Source organism: Epinephelus lanceolatus, chromosome 4, assembly GCF_041903045.1.
Source record: "Epinephelus lanceolatus isolate andai-2023 chromosome 4, ASM4190304v1, whole genome shotgun sequence".
In the NCBI taxonomy this organism is placed as follows: domain Eukaryota; kingdom Metazoa; phylum Chordata; class Actinopteri; order Perciformes; family Serranidae; genus Epinephelus; species Epinephelus lanceolatus.
In genome coordinates this window covers 37,092,409-37,110,038 of record NC_135737.1, presented here as the reverse complement: position 1 = coordinate 37,110,038, position 17,630 = coordinate 37,092,409, and the positions used below count along the sequence as shown (strand labels likewise).

The 17,630-nt window shown below is 44.5% G+C and overlaps 2 protein-coding genes across 2 annotated transcripts; one reads left to right on the top strand and one right to left on the bottom strand.

Moving 5' to 3' along the window:
• Positions 1–473: 473 nt before the first annotated feature.
• On the top strand, positions 474–16,780 carry dact3b (dishevelled-binding antagonist of beta-catenin 3b). The gene is made up of 4 exons (XM_033631273.2): positions 474–979; positions 7,769–7,901; positions 10,238–10,348; positions 10,932–16,780. The coding sequence occupies exons 1-4, from the start codon at positions 749–751 to the stop codon at positions 12,422–12,424; spliced, it is 1,968 nt and encodes a 655-aa protein (XP_033487164.1). The 5' UTR covers positions 474–748; the 3' UTR covers positions 12,425–16,780.
• Positions 13,787–17,630, bottom strand: c5ar1 (complement C5a receptor 1). Its single transcript, XM_033631274.2, has 2 exons — positions 17,376–17,630; positions 13,787–16,780 (listed from the first exon to the last, which is right to left on the bottom strand). Exons 1-2 carry the CDS (start codon positions 17,388–17,390, stop codon positions 15,722–15,724), a joined length of 1,074 nt encoding a protein of 357 aa, XP_033487165.1. The 5' UTR covers positions 17,391–17,630; the 3' UTR covers positions 13,787–15,721.

Genomic DNA, 17,630 nt, shown 5'->3' with positions numbered 1-17,630 from the left:
GGATGCCCTGAAACATTTACATGTTAAGATGAAATATGATGGGCTAACTAATTTCCCCTTTGCATTTTTTGTGCTACTCTTATTTCATTGATGTATCACAATCCCATTAGACTATACAGCGTGTTTTATTATGTTTGCATCTGCAGCATCTGTGTTTTTGCACTGTGCAGCCTGCATTGATGTTATAGTATCAGGTTGAATCCACCAGTTTTTCAGTCTTGTTATCGTCCTTTGCTCAGATGCAACACAGAGGCTTTAAATCGTTACAGCATAATAAATTCCCAGTGTTTTACTACACTCCCAGAAATAACCGTCCCCTGAAGGAGTCCATTAGTCCCAGGCCGAGATGGGTAGATGGGTGAGGTCGACGCGTCACGGTAATGAATCAAGGGGGATGGGACAACGTTACGCGCAGCACCCCACCAGCCTCTCACGTCCAATGAAGGCTCATAGTGGATTCGCAAAGAGGAGGATGACTCCCACTTCGCTCTCCGTGGCTGGTCGCAGAGGGCGGGGCTCCGTGCTTGCGTTTGACAGCTGCGAAATAGAAAATGTATAGCACATAGATGGTCTGGGGAAACCATGCTGCTCCAAGGCAAGGGTACTATCACAAGGAATAGGATGCAGCATGCCCCTTAATAGCCCTGCGCATGCCCTCGTAAATCTGGGCTAATTGGGGAAAGCGAAATAGTAAATAAGGGAAATAAATTGCTTTCATTGTGCATGTAAGTCTGGGATTTTAGGGACCATGCATCGTGCGTTCTCGTTCCCAGTGACAGTAGAGCGCAGTCGGACCAAGGAGCGCCTGGAGGCGAGTCTGGCCGGGTTATGTGAGCTAGAGCTCCGTAAGCAGAGGCAGGAGTGCCTGGTGCTGGGGGCGCTGGCTCTTGGAGACCCTCTGCTCCAGGACTGCTCCAGAGGAGAGCTGGCGTGTTTCAGCAGCTGGGGGCAGGAAAACTTGACACTGAGGCGTCAGCTGGTAAGAAGTTTGACTGTCTTTTACTGCATGTTTGGATTCCTGCAGACTCAAACTATATCATCCCTTGAAACACTGCTTTACTCCAATGTACCATAGTCCTACACAGTTGTGGATATCTAACAGCCTTTACAGGGTATCCTCATCGTAACCCGCCTGACCGTTGGATGGACTCTTGGTCTGGGCTGCGCCTTTTGTGTCGAGGTGACCTCTATCTGCAAAAAAAGTTACTCAACTTGATTAATAGGGTGTCTGTTTGAAAGGATGTAATGCGTTTCTGCGCTTTGGGCTGAGATTTATGCATGTGGGTAACGAAATCAGGGGGTGGAGCACCCGCCGTTTGTAGCACAGACCGACTATTTAATGGCCCATTGTTCCCTCATCATGGACTTTTGTAGGTTTTACTACTTAACAAGCTCTTATTTGTGCTCTCTACACATCATAAAGGAATGAATTATCCCTTCAGATTGTATGTCGCTGTTGCAGCCAACATTTTTATGCCATAATCATCTCCCGTTTAATTGACAAGCTGGCTTTTTATGTCGAGCTCCAGCAAAGTTGCGACAAATTTACATGAGAATTAAGAACTGGGTTATCCAAGAAAACTTCCAGTGACAGCGTTTCTACAACAGCATCTCCCACAGAAAGTTTTACGCACCACTGCCCCCGACACCACTGTGCGTTTTTTAATGGTCTGCATTTTATTTTATTTCTCATTCTGCAGCTTAAGTTTAATGTTGGAGTCTTTTGAGTTTTGTTTCCGTTTGGCCGCTGCGCAGCGCGCAAGCTGTCGCAACACAGCTACAATAGGAAGCCATTATTAAAGAGGGTGAAAAAGAAATTAAATCAGCCGCCTCCTCTTCACACCTCCTTCTCTCCTCCCTCCTCCCTCCTCCGACTGGGGCCTAACAATAGGCGCATATGGAGCAGAATACTAATGATTCCTACCGAGGCCCCAGTGAGAGGATAAGGCGCATAGGTGGCCTGGTACCCTGGCGTCAGTTGGGTATGGCATGAGAAGGGCACTGTGATTTATTTTACTTTTAATGAGTCCACGTCTGAGCTTGTGGACTGGTTTAATGATTCTGATATAAAACAAAGATTAATTTAATTAGAAAGCCAATTTGAAAGATGTACAGGAGCGCATGAGGGTCAAGTGTTTCCAGTCTTATAAATTCATATCCCCCCGCTGCTGGTGGTTTCTCATCCACACATTGACAGGGAACAGCCATTTTCAAAGCCAGTGAGGGATTGACACGCGTTTCCCCTCAGGCCTGCATATTTTCCCGTTTTCATTTTCTGCGCAACGCGGATCGATGTTTATTAACTGTTATGCTTATCCAAGCGTGTGAGTAATTACACTGGATATTCCTCAGGAGACTACGATTTTTTCTCGGACTCTAATTGAAGTCTCAAATTGAGTCTTCATGATATCAGGTCACCATCTGCGTCCGAGACAAATCCCCAATCTCATCTTCCATGTAGGTTAAAGTCTCCAAAATGCGCAGTTCACGGAGTGACACAGAAACAACAGACCCGTGGGACTGCCAGCGTGTGCGCGTGCGTGTATGTTACTGCCTTGAACATGAATGTGGCCCCCAGACAGCCTGAGAGGCCCTTCTCTCCTGGATACAGTGTGTGGTGTTGAAGGTGTTGACAGCTGTGCGACGCCAGACAGCAGCTGGGAAAGCATGAAGCTCTGACCTCCCTCTCAGCTACCTACTGTGTGTGTTTGAAGAGAGTGGAACAGAGTGTATGAATGAGTGTGTGAGTGTGTGACATACATATGTCCATCTGTGTGGAGCAGTGTCTGATTTGTAGTGTTCTGAAATTGTATTTAATCTCCTCTGAAAAATATAAATTGACTTTAAATCAAGATTATCATCTGTGCATGTGTGTTTACAGGCAAATGGTCTCTGAATGAATGTGTGTGTTCCTTCCACCTGCAGGATCGTGTAGTTTTTTTCTTTGTGCCTTTACTAAACCGCTGCCTTGTCATCGATCAGGCTGTGTGTGTCCTTGTGTTAAAACAGCAGCACATCATTAGTGAGCCTATATAGCAGTTAGTCTACTCAGCAGTGAGCAAGCACTCGTGTGGATCACTGGATGGTTTCCTCCGCTTTGTGCCTGCACACAAAGATTAAAAAAAAGAACCCAGACGTCTGTGTTATTTGGCTCATGTGTGCATGTGTGCAATCAGGCAAATGCTCCTCTGATACATGCATGCAAATGCATGTTGTCCAATACACATTTGCAAACATTATATGCACAGACACACCATGAGATGGACTCTGAGCTGGTGCCACACATGAGCACAGGCTGGTGTGCGTCTCTCTTAAGAGACTCCATTCACAGCCAGCCCGCCCTGCTGCCCTGCCTGCAAGCCCCTGTGCACATACGACAGAGTCAGAGCATGCTAATGAACGTCATTCACCACGGTTATGTAAACACTGTGAGCACCTCTGTGTCAACTTCCGTCAAATTAGAATTTTTCATTAATTTACCTTGCTAAAATAAAGCATTTATAATGTGTGTGTCTGTTCCAAGCTAGGAGGGATCAGTGGTTTAGTCAAGCAGTGGAGCAGGGGGCATGGCGTCTTGTGTGTGTATCTGTGTGTGTGTGTGTGTGTGTGTGTGTGTGTGTGTGTCTCCAGCCTCCCACAGTCTTCTCTGTGTGGAGCCAGTCACAACATTGCTTTAATTATAGAGTGTCCAGCAGTGCTGCTGCATGCCTCACATGTCCTGCTCCATACATTTTTATATCCTGGCGTTCAAACCCCTTCAACCGCTAACTTGTTAGAGGTTCATTCTACAGATTAAAATCCTCTTTTCAACAGCCAAAGTCCATATTGTGCATTTTTTCTGAATGGAAGAATTGCAGTGTCTCTATGCTGTCCTTCTCTGCCATCAAAAGCTCATTTGTGTCCTCGCTTGGAATTTTGTCATCAGACTATGTCCCACTTTTTATCTTCAGTAGCTGAAGAAGATGTAAAGTGACATTAGGCAGTAATCAGGCATTGTGTTGTCTTCGATTCACCTGCTGGTCAGCCTTTTTTATATTGAAAGAGCAGGTGGTCCTGATGTGTTGTACACCCAGTGTGCAAAATCTTAATGGCTAGGTGAGGCTGGCTGCATCGTGTCCTCAGTCTCCCCCATCCCCCCACCAGCCTGGAGCAGAGGATGCAGTAAAACAGTAATGATACAGTGTGCAGAGTGTCAAGGAACCAGTGTGAGACCATTAATAATGAAGTGCAATCAAAAGACCAACCAGCAAAATGGTCCCTGCCTCTGTATGAACCTGCTCCAAAAGCCACACTGCTAAATGTTGTATTGTGTCGGCTTGTTGTTGTTCATCCACAAAGGTTTGTTTGTTTTCTGCAGCGTTATAATTTAATAACCAGCTCTATGGTTTCCACAGTGTGTTTGTTTGTGTGTGTGCGTGCACTGGTGGGCATGGCCACAAAGAGGCGGCAAGCAATCAATTGTGTGAATCAGCATCATTGATTAATTGATTTCCAATAGCTTACCCTCCTCCCAGCTATTTCACGACCCCACACCAGTAGCTAAAACAAAGCTCCCCACTCTTCGCTTCTGCCACACAAAACCGTCTTGATGTAGTGATGCTAATGCTTTGTTTATAGTAAAACAATAAGCACTCTTGTGGAGACAAAAGAAATGACAGTGTTTGGGGTGAAGAGGTTGTGTGGGAAGCATAGGTTAGCTTGGGTCAATTGCTCTTCAACAGCGTTCGCATTATGGCCGCATTCAGTCTGCAGGACAAAGGAGTCGGAGCACAAGCACTGACTGGCGCACTGACCAAAAGATCACTGAGTGGCTGTTCAGACCAAGTTTCCTGTTTTCCAGAAAATTTTCTTTTGGCACATTTCAGTTTTTAGGAGATAAATATGCACACAGACACAAACAAATGCTATGTTTTGAGCTTGAGCTGTGAAGGAAGAGTTATGTAACAGTATTTGGTCCAGGAATTTGACCAATGTGACCTTTAATGAGCAAGAGTCGACAGTTGTGCCGCTGTAACAGAGTTTGTTTTCAGCCCAATGTAATCACTGGGCTGTATGGTGATTCCCAGGGGCGGCGCTGCTGAGCACTAATCTAGGCTGGGGCCCGGATGTGCATTTCCCACTTGGTCTTTGTGTCACTGGCGCGGTAATTTGGCGTGGCTGTTGAAGTCGCTTTGTCTCCTCACATTTGGGTTACTAGAGGCTGTAAGTGTAGCTGGCTCGTCTCTGAGCGACAGATCCAGAGTGAGATTGTCAGCTTCAAGTTCTTGTTTAACGCAACTTCACTGCTGAGTGGGAGAGCGGCAGCCTGCGGCCCTCATCCTCCTGCTGTCTGGGGGGCCGCACCTCTGTTTTCCAGCTAGTCTTATGCCAGCCTGCTCCATAGCCTCAGCCTCCACTCGCTGCTTTGTCTGCCAGGGTTTCCTCTAAATGTTTCCACAGCTCCACGATCCATGCTCCACTGTTCTACATGACTGGTTTTGACTTTAATTGTATCTTTGCTTCATTTTTCTCAGATATAGTTGGTTTGGCTCCTCGGCCTCAGCCCGTGCTCGCCAAAGTGTGGCGAGGCTGTCCATTTTAGGGTACGAGGAATGCTAATGATTGCCAGTCAGAATACAAACAGTGTGTGTTTTGTTTCCTTCTCTTTCTTTTCCTTGGTTGCTGTTAATTACCGGTGACCATATTTTAAGATAAAATTAATGTTTATATTTTTGGAAATTATGTCTCTGACAAAGTGATTTTGGACCTGTGTGACTTTTTGGGTTCTAAAGTGGTCAAATTTCCAAAGAATTTTCTGGGATTGAAATTCCACTAAGTGGCATTGTCAACAGCACTATAAAAATACTTCATATTTCCAGCCATGCCAGCAGCTCTGTGAGGATGCACATATAGACATGCTGCTGCTTTGAGCTAAATGCTAATGTCAGCATGCCCACATACTCACTATGTATATGTATAATATTTATCATGTTCACCCTCTTAGTTCAGTGTATTAGCATGCTAGCACTCGCTAATTAACACCCAACACGTTAAGTTTTGTAGGCATTTGGTCACAAAACAAAGTATTGTACAAACTAAAAATTTGAGCTGATGGTGGCGCTAGATGAAATGTTGATGGTTCACCTAAATAAATACAGTTCATCCTGAGGGGAACATGAATGCCTGCACCAGATGACATGATCATTTATTCAATAGATGTTGAGACATGTCACTAAAAACCGAACGTATTGACTTCATGGTGGCACTGGAGGAAAAGTCAGAGGGTTACCAAAGTCAATAGACTTTAACCTCTGGGAACCATAACTGACTGTAAAAAAAATCATGTAAAAATCCAATAGTAGCCTCGTAGAGGTATTTCAGTCTAGACCAAAGTGGTGGGTCAACCGACAGACCGTCATCACTGCCCCTAAAGCCACAAGCATGGTTACCAGTATGACAAACCGTGCTGTCTGATCATTTCTCATCAGCTGTTTTGCACATTTTCACACCACAGGACATGTCTACATTACAGTAGGCAGTGTTTTATTGACACAGACACACAAATGTACAAAGGCAGTCCTCAGGAAGTGCTGAAGACTGTAGCAGTTTTCTGACAGGTGCTCCATCATAGCTGGTCTGTAATGTGAGAAGTGTCACCTTGTTACGAGGACATGCTCAATCTTCTGGTAATGAAGTCTCTTAATGAGCCCTGAGTGTCAACGGTAGCGCTTCCTACAAAATGCGGTGTGTGTGTGTGTGTGTGTGTGTTAACTCATGTGGACACGCTTGCGTGCAAGTGTCTGCAGATGTCAGTATGTGTGGCAGATGATGTCGCCATGAGACTGGCGCAAATTGTCTGGCTGGCTGAAGTAGCATGTCCAATTTTACTGTCTTGCCAGTGTGTGTGTGTGTGTGTGTGTGTGTGTGCTCCTGCACCCCTGTCTGTATGACAACCAATTATCATGTTAAAGATACAAGTAGCAGGTTGAGTGTGTTTTGTCTTTCCCTGTTTTTAATTTTTTTTCTGTGCCCGTCTCAGCAGTATGAGCAAGCACATGTGTCTGTATATCTGGATAGCATGTGTCTGCATGTGTGTGTGGATGTACCCCCCCCCCCCACTCACATGAAAGAACATCCCCCCTACCCTTTACAGAGCCTTGAATTATTCATGTTCTGACTCACTGCTTCCCCTGTAAGCTCGCTCACGCCAGAGAGCCCAGTGACAGATATGGATGCTGTACATGGATGCACTTCAGTGATGCAGAGCAGTGACCTGTGATGGCCACATTTGTATTTTAGTAACTAGTGAAGGAGAATCTGCATCTAAATGGTGGCTTTATTACTTTTTGACATGTTGTGTTTTTACTTTTTGGGGTCATTTTTATTGTAAATACACCACAGTAACAATAAAAAATCTTGCTTTCTGTCCATCTTTGGAAATAAAATGACTGCTGCTTGTACAAATGGTTATAATTAAGTCAGTAGTTGATAACATAATACATCCTGTACTAGCTGGATTCTTTTCTATTTTACACACACTTGCAAAACGAGCGCCCGCGTGCAGCTGGAGAAACAAGCACTGAAGCATTCACAGCTGTGCTTCTGTCATTAGCGTTTCTGCAAGCCAGTAATTTGATTGCAAGAACTGTTTGAACTTTTTGCTTTGTTGTTGAGATCACTGATTGTTACGGTCTACTTAAAAATTACTCCTCCATAGTGCAATCAAGTACAGACAACAGGAAAACAGTGTGTGTGTGTGTGTGTGTGTGTGTGTGTGTTTGTGTTTCAGAGTGCCCTTCAGAGTTCCCCATGGGGCCTGATGCAGGCACTGGAACAGCAGGTGGGAGAGCTGAGGATCGACACGGATGATGGCTGCTATGATGGAGCTCAAGGAGACGCAGGCGACAGTCGGCCAAGTTCTGGTACTTTCACTGTTTTAAACCTTTTCTGTGATCACAGCTCTGACAGTTACTGGGGCAGCAGTAGCTCAGTCCACAGGGTCCTGGGTCAGGAACTGGAGGGTTGCTGACTTAAGTCCTCATCTGGACCTAATATAGAGTGTGGACTGGTGGCTGGAGAGGTGCCAGTTCCCCTCCTGGGCACCACTGAGGCACCCCTGAGCAAGCCACTGAACCCCATGTGCTTGGGGGGGCCTGTCCATGGGCAGCCTCCTCACTCTGATGCATGTATAGGTCTTGTTTGTGCATGTGTGTGTATTCTGGGCCTGTGTGTTTATGACAACAGAGTGAAAAATTGAATTTTGATTATTAAAGTATGTCTTCTTTTTCTTGAAAGGCGAACTATGTCCATTTTCAAAATTTGTACATGTTATTCTTATGGTCTAAGACAGTACAAAAATATTAGTGAACATGATCAACTCTCTCCCAAATCCAAAGACTAGAACGCTTAAAACACTCAAACTTGTGATGTCATTAAGTATAAAGTCTGGAGGTGCTCCATAGACAGTGAATGGTAAAATATGTTATAGCTGACACTGAGAGCAGCAGGGGGGATGATCTGAGTATATCAGTACATTTTCTGTTTCGGCACTGACAACACTACAACAGAATAAAGCTCATTTAGGTATAACAAAGAAAACAAACATTCTGTGGATCCACAAAATCAGGCTCCCATTTACTGTCTAAGTAGCAGCTCCAGACTTTATACTTGATGACATCATAAGCTCGAAACTTACTGTGGTTTCTGACTTCGAGATAGAGTAGTTTATGTTCACAAATATTAGCCATTTTTCGATAGAAGTTGTGCAAATTTGCAGGAAAGCCCAATCAGTCTTCTTTCAGCATTGGCAGTATAAAAACAAAATCGGGGAGTGCGGCAAAATGCGGCCTACCTACTTTTGTTCATACAGAATGTGCCGTTTTTGGGGCAATGAGGGGCGTGAGCAAGTAACAAAACGTGTAGCTCAGCGTGTGGCGTAAACAGTGATGTACTCTGAGGGAAGCCGTGGCTGGTCAGTCCTTCGGCGATTCTCTCATAAGTTGGCCTGTTCTTCACCGTCCCCGTCACTTAACTGTTATTGGCCTCTTCATTTGCAAGGACAAGGAGGGCGCGCAATTCCTTGTCTCCCCAGTTCCTCATCTTTACTGTAGTGTCTGTCAGGTTTGTGTTTCTCACTTGCTACTAGCTGCTCATTCCTGCTATCAGCTGTTTCCTCTTTATCCACCGGCAGTGGGTCGCAGGTGCGGCGTCATCAACAGCCCATCCTGTGGCGTTCTTTTTAAACCAAAAAGGTTCCGCCAACATTACTACCCCACGAGGTGGAAAATTGGGCACCTTAGATCAACTCGCCAATCCGGCTCTGTGTGTCTAAACGCTCACACGTTGCCGGCAAAATGGCCCAACATTCGCCGAAAATCTGGCAGTGTAAAAGGGGCTATTGACTGAACTTTCCCTAGGCCAAGGAAATGACATACTGGAATTCTAAATTAAGTGGTATTCCCCTTTAAGAATTATTAAATGAGCACTTCACTGACAAAGACCATGCCAATAAAGATAAAGATTTAGAGGAGTTTACTGTATATGATAGGTCAGAGTCTGGAGGGATGAAGGATGAAGGGAAGAGGATCGAGGGATGAAGGGACAAGGGTCGAGGGTTGAAAGGATGAAGGCTGAGGGATTAAGGTATGAGGGGATGGAGTGTGAGGGATGAAGGCTGGGTCTCCAGGTAATTGACTGGTGTGGTGATGAACATGTTGGTTGAAGGCGGGAACACAAGAGGGAAAAGGAAGGAGTCGAGACTCTCTCATCATAAACTCAGATTCATATAAAGCCCCTGATGGTTCCTGTATTCAGACAAGAGAGAGCAGGAAGATATAAGATGCAAAAAGGGGTTGAGGGGGTGAACTGAGTCAAAGAGGAAGAGAATGGATCAGGTGTGTTTAAATACTTCTGGGCGGAAATGGGATGCAATCAAGGCATGGTCTTCATTTCCCGAACTTAGTTATAAAACCACATTCACTTTCAGTAAAGCCACTGACTGGATTTTTCTGCATGAAACATGTGCTCCGTGCAACATAACTCATGTTTTCTCTTTGCATTTCTAAATATTGTAATGTTAATTCTTCTTGTTGCTCATTCATGCTCCAGTTGCTTGTAATTTTGTTTTGTGGCCTATTTGTGAAATGCGGTGAGACACTGCCTGCATCAAGCAGCGTACTTTCAGAGAACTGGAACAGTCAGTGAGCTATAATAAATTAAACAGTCATCTCCCCTCTTTTTCTCTAATTGTGCTTCCTAGGTTTCTATGAGTCAAGTGAGGGTCAGTCGCCTAAAGGAAGGTCTTGTTCCACTGAGCCCACAGAGGCAGCCTCATCCTGGGTGTACAGCAACGACAGGCCAAAGTCTGTGGGTAAGAAAAATAGCAGATCTGGAGAGTCTGACGTACATAAAACATTCTTGCTCTATATGTAAGTGAAGCAACACAAATTTTAGCGTGTGATTTTATCATTTTGTCATTGTAAGCTCTTAGAATCAGAGCATGCATTCACCTCTTCTTTCCCTTTTCTAACAAGGAAAAAAAAGATGGCAGATTTGTCGACCTTCTCTGGTGTCCATTGTCTTGTAACTAATCCATACATTAAAAAACATAGATGCAGCATCTGATGTCACTTTTTTTGAAGGGATTTTATGTTGACTTTGGATTTGGTCTCATTGCTATGTTGCCACGAGAATCAGAAATAGCTGAGGAGATCAGGTGGAAAGAACAAGCTGCAGCCACCACAGCTGAGAGAAATGCTTACAACCTCTCTGTATTGTAAGATTTAATATTCCAGTAAATGAAAATGTGTTTAAATTTGGCACCAAGGCATACATTAGACGTGAAATAATTTGTGTGTCTATGTCTTATTTTTACATTTGTTTTTTGTTTGTTTGTTTTCAGTATTATAATTATGCCCCTGCACTTCGACAACAGTGTTGTTTTCTGTTATTAGGAGACCCCCTCATGCTTAATGGAGAACTGGATGTGCCAGTCCACCACACCACCTTACCCCGCTCTTTCTCTGCCCCTTACCCACCTCTGGAGGGCATCGCTGAGGAGGGTACAGCAGTGGACTCCTGGCAGTGGGAGCCCAGCAGAGCCAACCAGCCCTGGCAACAACAACCTGCAGAAGATCAGGTCACAGAGGAAGACTACCAGCAGGCCTTGAGGGTAGAGAGTTACATCCTAAATCTCATCCAGCGTCATACACTTCCACCGCGGCCGTGTCAGCCTCGCACCACTCTGAGCCCAGACCCCCCATACTGCAGTGCCTCCGGACACAGCTCCCTACACAGGAGAACTCCTTCTCTTACCACACATCCCCATGTTGACCTTTCGGCAAACCCCAAGAGCCAGGGCTGGGGTTGTGACCCACTGGAGGGGGAGGCATGTGGAGGAGAGGCCCCATCTTTGGAAGAGGACTGCTATCTGGCTCTGCCCTACCCCCAGTCCAGGCCACACTCCCTGGCTGAGAGGCTACCATCACCTCTGCCCTCCCTGGACCCCAACTGTGGTGTTGGGGCTCTTGACCTTTGTTGTGAACCCCCATCCCCCCAGCATTACTCACATCCACATCCCGCAATTCATCACAAGCACAATTTAGTAAGTGCTCAGTATATCCCTGGACAGGCTTGCCACGCCCCTGTGCGCTCCCCAAGACACTACAACCCAGAGCAGCCAAGGCCCAACCGAGCTATCACCTCTCCTGAACACCTGAACTCCAAGTCCAGAAGTTCTAAGAAGAGCCACAATGAGCGACAGAGAGCTAAGAAATCTAGCAGTAAAACTAGTCGATCCCAGTCTGAAAACAGCCTCCTGGGTCAGCGAGTGCTGCCTGAACGCAGGTACAGCACCACCGAGAGGCACCAAGGCAGAGGGGATCTTGCTCAGAACCAAAACCAAGTCACTGGACCACAGGTGGGCAACAACAGCCACAACGGGAGCCGACGATGGTGCTCCAATCTGGAACTCAGCCAGGACGAAGGGGAGACCCTAACAGGGCAGGCACAGAGACGACCACCTAGAAAAGCTCGCCATGGTCAGTCTTGCCCCCATTCCCAACCCCAGAACTACCACCACCACCAGCAGCAGCAGCACACCCAGCGCTGGCACCCAGACTTCCAGGAGAGAGCTCCTCTCTGTCAGGGAGAGGAGGGCTACGCTGGTGCCGCACCCGCAGAGTCCGAGTCCAGCATGAGCGAGGTGTATTCCCCGGCCTCCAGCTCGCTGTCCAGCGACTCAGATGAGAGCGGGGGGCTTGTGTGGCCCCAGCAGCTGCCACCACGTCTCGCTTCTACCTCCTCCTCATCCTCACCTTCACCACAAGCCACCGCCAACACCTCCTCTCAACCAAAAGCCTTTGTAAAGATCAAAGCCTCTCATGCTCTTAAAAAGAAGATCCTCAGATTCCGCTCAGGGTCACTCAAAGTCATGACTACTGTATGAGGAAATGCTCAGTCCTGTTTTCAACCCATAACCTTTACTAGTGTGATGTAAAGCCATCGTCAGAGCAACACTGCGGCTGCTACTTTAGTCAAGGATCATATAACTAACCAACCCAGGCTTTGTACTCAACTACCTCTAATTACAGGATGTTCTTAGTGAGAGACATTAACATTAATAGGGGTGATTAAAGATCTGCCAGAGATCATCTGGTTGAATTTATCTTGTAGCTGACAGCCATCAGACGCTAGACTAATTGACCTTTTCCTGCTCCAACTGGTGGGATGGAATTAAAGTTACAATGTGTTGACACGGACCACATTAAAGCTAAGTGACTGAATATGCTGCCAGCGTTTCTTAATGTCTGTTGGCCTTAATTAATCAAAGATTTGTGATTGATTAACTCCTACAGTGTAGAGTTGGACAAATGCAAGTCTACACGACTAGGAGCTAAATTGTCAAAAGACCTTAACGCGAAAGCTCTAGAAATTAGATGCAAATGTTTTACTGCACTGATTTTTCTAAGAAATATGGATACAGTTTCTCTGTTTGAGGGGTCCAAAATTTCCACTAATTTCCGTGTAATGTGCTACTAATCAGAGAGAACGGCTCAATTCAAACCCAATTAAATATCCATAAAATATTCACTTATAATTGGCAACTTTATGCTCAAATTTCAGATTTTGCATGGTCAGCTGACCTGCTCTGCACACAAAAAAAGCCTCACAAGGTTACACGGCCAATTAATTGGAGTTATCTGGTGTGAACCATTTGAACACTGTTTCTGTTTTCCCCAAAATCAGCAACAAATGAAAGAGTTCTTCCCAGGAAACTTCTTGGAAATGATTCAGAAATGCTTTGGGTATCATCCTGAAATTACAGACCCATAAAAGGAAGCATTGCTAAAACCATGACTTCAGACTCAGCCAGTTAGCCAGCATCCCTATAGAGAAAATCTCTCATTTGTGCAGGAGTGAGCAAATATGTAATATAACAAATCTATGTTTACATTTGGTTTCCCTACAGTCTCCAGATTTATCAGCTGATTGTGGATCCCAGAGCAGGGAATATCCCTTTATCCTTACTGTCCATAATACTCAGCTCTGCTTCTCTGTAAACTGTGCTGTAGGGACCACTGAGCATTATCAGGTCTGTGAATCAGGAGTGGGTTTAGTAAATGAGACATAGTAAGCGACCAGAGTACATGCATGCATGCACATACAGTATGTGTAAGTGCACAGCTTAATTAAAACACGAGGCATAGACTTGGACACTTTTGTAAATATGTATGTTTTTGTATATACCATCATGTGGCCTTGTTTGGAATGAATGTAGTTTGTAAATAAAGAGGATTTTGCTCTTAAATTTGGTGTTTTAAAACTTTTATTTTTTTTTTTTTCCTTAAAATACCCTTATACAACAAGATTAATCTAAAACACCATAAATAAACATAAATATGCACAAGACAAGTGGTTGAAAATGATAATGAATTTACATTTTATAGACCTCTGTGGATAAATCTGGAGAAATTGCCTGAACCAAACTGATGACAAGCTTACAAACATCACCTAATTGTCCCTTTTGTCCTCAGGGTCTCAGCTCTCACTGAGCATCAGAGATGTAGAGTGTAGCTCCCTCTTGTGGTCTATTGCTGTGGCTTTCTGTTATTACTGTGGTAAACTGTGACGTGGTTAAAAACTATGTCTGCATATTTAAGAATATTTTTCACAATACACTTGATTCACAACACAAAAAGTAATAAAAAAAAAAAGCATTTGCATCCCTGCTAATGACAGAAATACCCCCCAAAAAACAGAAGTGTTCACAGTTTTGTTGCATAATACATGAATGTTTACTGGAAATCATGCAGAGTGGCAACAGTTCCTTATTTGCAATCCTGAGGCTGTCATGATAACATGATTCAATTGCATCTGCAACAAAGTGCAGAGTTCAGACCTTGGGCAGCCGCTCAAGCTGATCGTGGCCACCTCAGATAATTCTTGTAGTCTAGTTTCAGCAGACTCACTGCAGCGTGTTTCAGAAGCTAAAGGAAATATAAGCCTCGTCTGTTTTTGCACAGTCACAACACGTTGCACAGTGCAGATAGAATTTTCCTGCTAACAGTCACACTTTGACTTTGTCTGTAGGCTACAGCACAACAAAAGAGGCAACCGGAAATGACAATAAACACAACTAAAACAGACAAAGCAACAGGGGCAGAAATATGGACAGCGCAGGCAGTGCCGTCGCACAGGGGACCGTGGGGTGGGGGACCCGTAGAAAGAGCAGGGCCTCCAACAATGTGTTCGGCAGAAAACGAGCCCATTGCGAGTTATGTAGATTGCCGCCTCGGAAATACATCTGTGCTCAAAGAAGAGCTCACGGTAAAATAAAAATGGTGCCATTAGCTATATACATATTTGTACAAAATTGTATGTTCATTTTACATAAAGTAATCATTTAAAAATTCCTTTAAATTAATAATTTTTTTATTGTCTTTGGTATTTTTGTCACATTAAGACACGCAATGATGGTTGCTGGGTAAAGTTTATGTTGATGTTGTCCAATGTCAAGTCTCTTTTTAATCATGTGTCGAGACAATACAATATAATAATAATCGCATGCACCAGATCCTATCCTAACTACCTTGTACCACTGCAAAGAAAAGAAACAATTTAGCTACCTTCCGGTACTTATGTATTGTGGAAGCACGCAGTATGTGGACACAGTATGTGGTATGATGCCGTGGTGGACAGAACAAAAACATTGCAGGCAGACCATTGCACCAGGTGGAATTGTCCCTCATGGCTCCCTCACAGTCAGATAAGCAAAATAGGGACCAATTCATCTTGTAACGTACCCTAACTTTAGTGGATCATAACATATCGGTTAAAGAATTGATCTGCAGATGCTCTAGTTCAAAACAAGACCAAACTTTTCTATGGATGTTAGTTTTGAGCCAGGACAAAGGCCACATTGTGGCCTGTTAGCCTAGCAAACTTCCAGAAAAACTTACGGCCCCTACCAGTCATTTAAGAGGAGGATTTAGCACAACCACAAATGATGTTAATAAATAATGATGATAGAAAATGTGATTAAAACAGGTTTTCCAACAGTTGTGAATCACCACAACCACAAAAGATCCTTGGGCACTCAGTCATACATGTGCACACAAACTATGAGGCTGATTGGTCCAGTAGCAAGGTTGCTATTTTCACACTTTTATATGGGCATGGAGATAGTCCCACTTTTATAACGAAAGCTTACTCCACAGTAGCCTGAATCAGAGTCAATGCACTTTCAAATTTTAGTTGTCTCCTTTCCCGTGCTTGAGCTCTTGGTGTCCATAGTAGCGATGCTCATCTTGGCCGTAGGGTCCTCACTGATGAAGTGGAGCATGTTGCGCAGGGAGCGGTTCATGCTGTCTTTGAAGCCCCGGCCCAAACACACATAAAGCAGCGGGTTGAGGCAGCTGTTGAAATACGCCAGGCAGAGTGCTAGAGTGTGTGCCAGGTAAACTTTTGGGCTGTTAGGGGATTTTCGAGGGGTCACCAACAGTACAAAGTCCAAAACGTGCAGTGGGAGCCAGCAGAGGAAGAAGCTTAGCACCACAGCAATGATGACCCTCAGCGTGCGCTTGGAGCGGGGCCGACCCCGTGACAGTCCGCTCTCTGTTTTCCAGTACACAACCAAGTGACAGGCTACAATCACCAGGAAAGGGAGGGCGAATCCCACCACAAAGCGGTAGGAGGTGACGAGCCAGGCACTGAGGGTAGTGTACACTCCCTGACACTCTCGCTTTTCATCACCTGCTTTGATCTCCTTGGTGTAGACAAACTGGGGGATGCTGCCTATCAGGGAAAGGCACCAGATAGCAACACACCCGAAGACAGCCTGCTTAGGTCGCCTCTTGTTCTGACACCAAATAGGTCTGCTGACCAGCATCCAGCGATCCACACTGATCACAACCAGCTGCAGGACACTGCAGTACATCACCAGGTAAAACAGGCTTTTGACCAATGTGCAAGCCAGTGGGCCAAAGTGCCAGTGGTCATCATGGGCTAGAGGGACCATCAGCAGAGGGAGCGAGAGGCAGCACAGAAGATCAGCCAGCGCAAGATTGAGGAACCAGAGAGAGGTGACCGAGCGTTGCATGCAGAACCCCGTCACCCACACCACAATAGCATTCCCGGGGACACCCAGCAGGACCACGAGGCCATAAAAGACAAGAGCCACGATCTGGATCGGTTGAATCGCAGGGGTCAAAGTGTCAGGAAACTCAGGCAGTGTGTAATTATAGTCAGGTATAGCACTGGAGTTAAAATCGTAATCCCAATAGTCTTCCGTGGTTGATTTGAGCTGGAGATGGAAAAGATGTGAAACAGCATTATAACCTTTTTATTCAACACAATAAATGAATGTACAAAATAATATATTTGCCACGCTGTACACTTTGCACATCCCCTGATTAATATTTAGCACATCCTGCACAAAACTAAGTTTTCTCACTCTGAAACAGCTATATTGTACATATTTAGGTTATAGTAGTCTTTTAAAGTGATCTTATTGTAATGTTTCTTTTGTATATTTATGTTCTTGACTTTTTATTTCCTCTTAATATGTTTTTTATAGGTGTAATGTATGCACCAAAGACCAGAGCAAACTCCTTGTAAGTGAAAGCCAACTTATCTTATTCTGATGCTGATTAATGTGGTGTGAGACATATTTTCAAATGTAAATCAAGTATGAATGTTCACAATTGTTCTGTGTGAAACTATAAATATGTCCATAATTTAGCCCAACACAGTCATAACAGGTGATACAGTTTAACCTGACTAAAGTTAACTTAGATGACTAATTAATTAAATATTATTAATTAAATCTATCTTAGAAATATGTAAAATATTTTAAGCAAAGCATTAAACAATTACATTTTGCTGGTATTTCTACTCACAGTTTCAGCGGCCATGTTGCACCCACAAAGCTTGCAGGAAGTGTTGGACCTGTTCTGCTTTTAAGTGTGTCTTATACCCTCCACCCCTAACGCACACCCATACACTTCGACACACGCACCCTTGCACAATAGTTCATCTATACTAAAAAAAATATGGACTAAGACTAGTAGCCTTCCCTGGGAAAAGTTTAAAGAAATGTTATTTTTTCACACTTCATTTATATGTATGTATTTACTGTGCCTCAGAGGACAGAA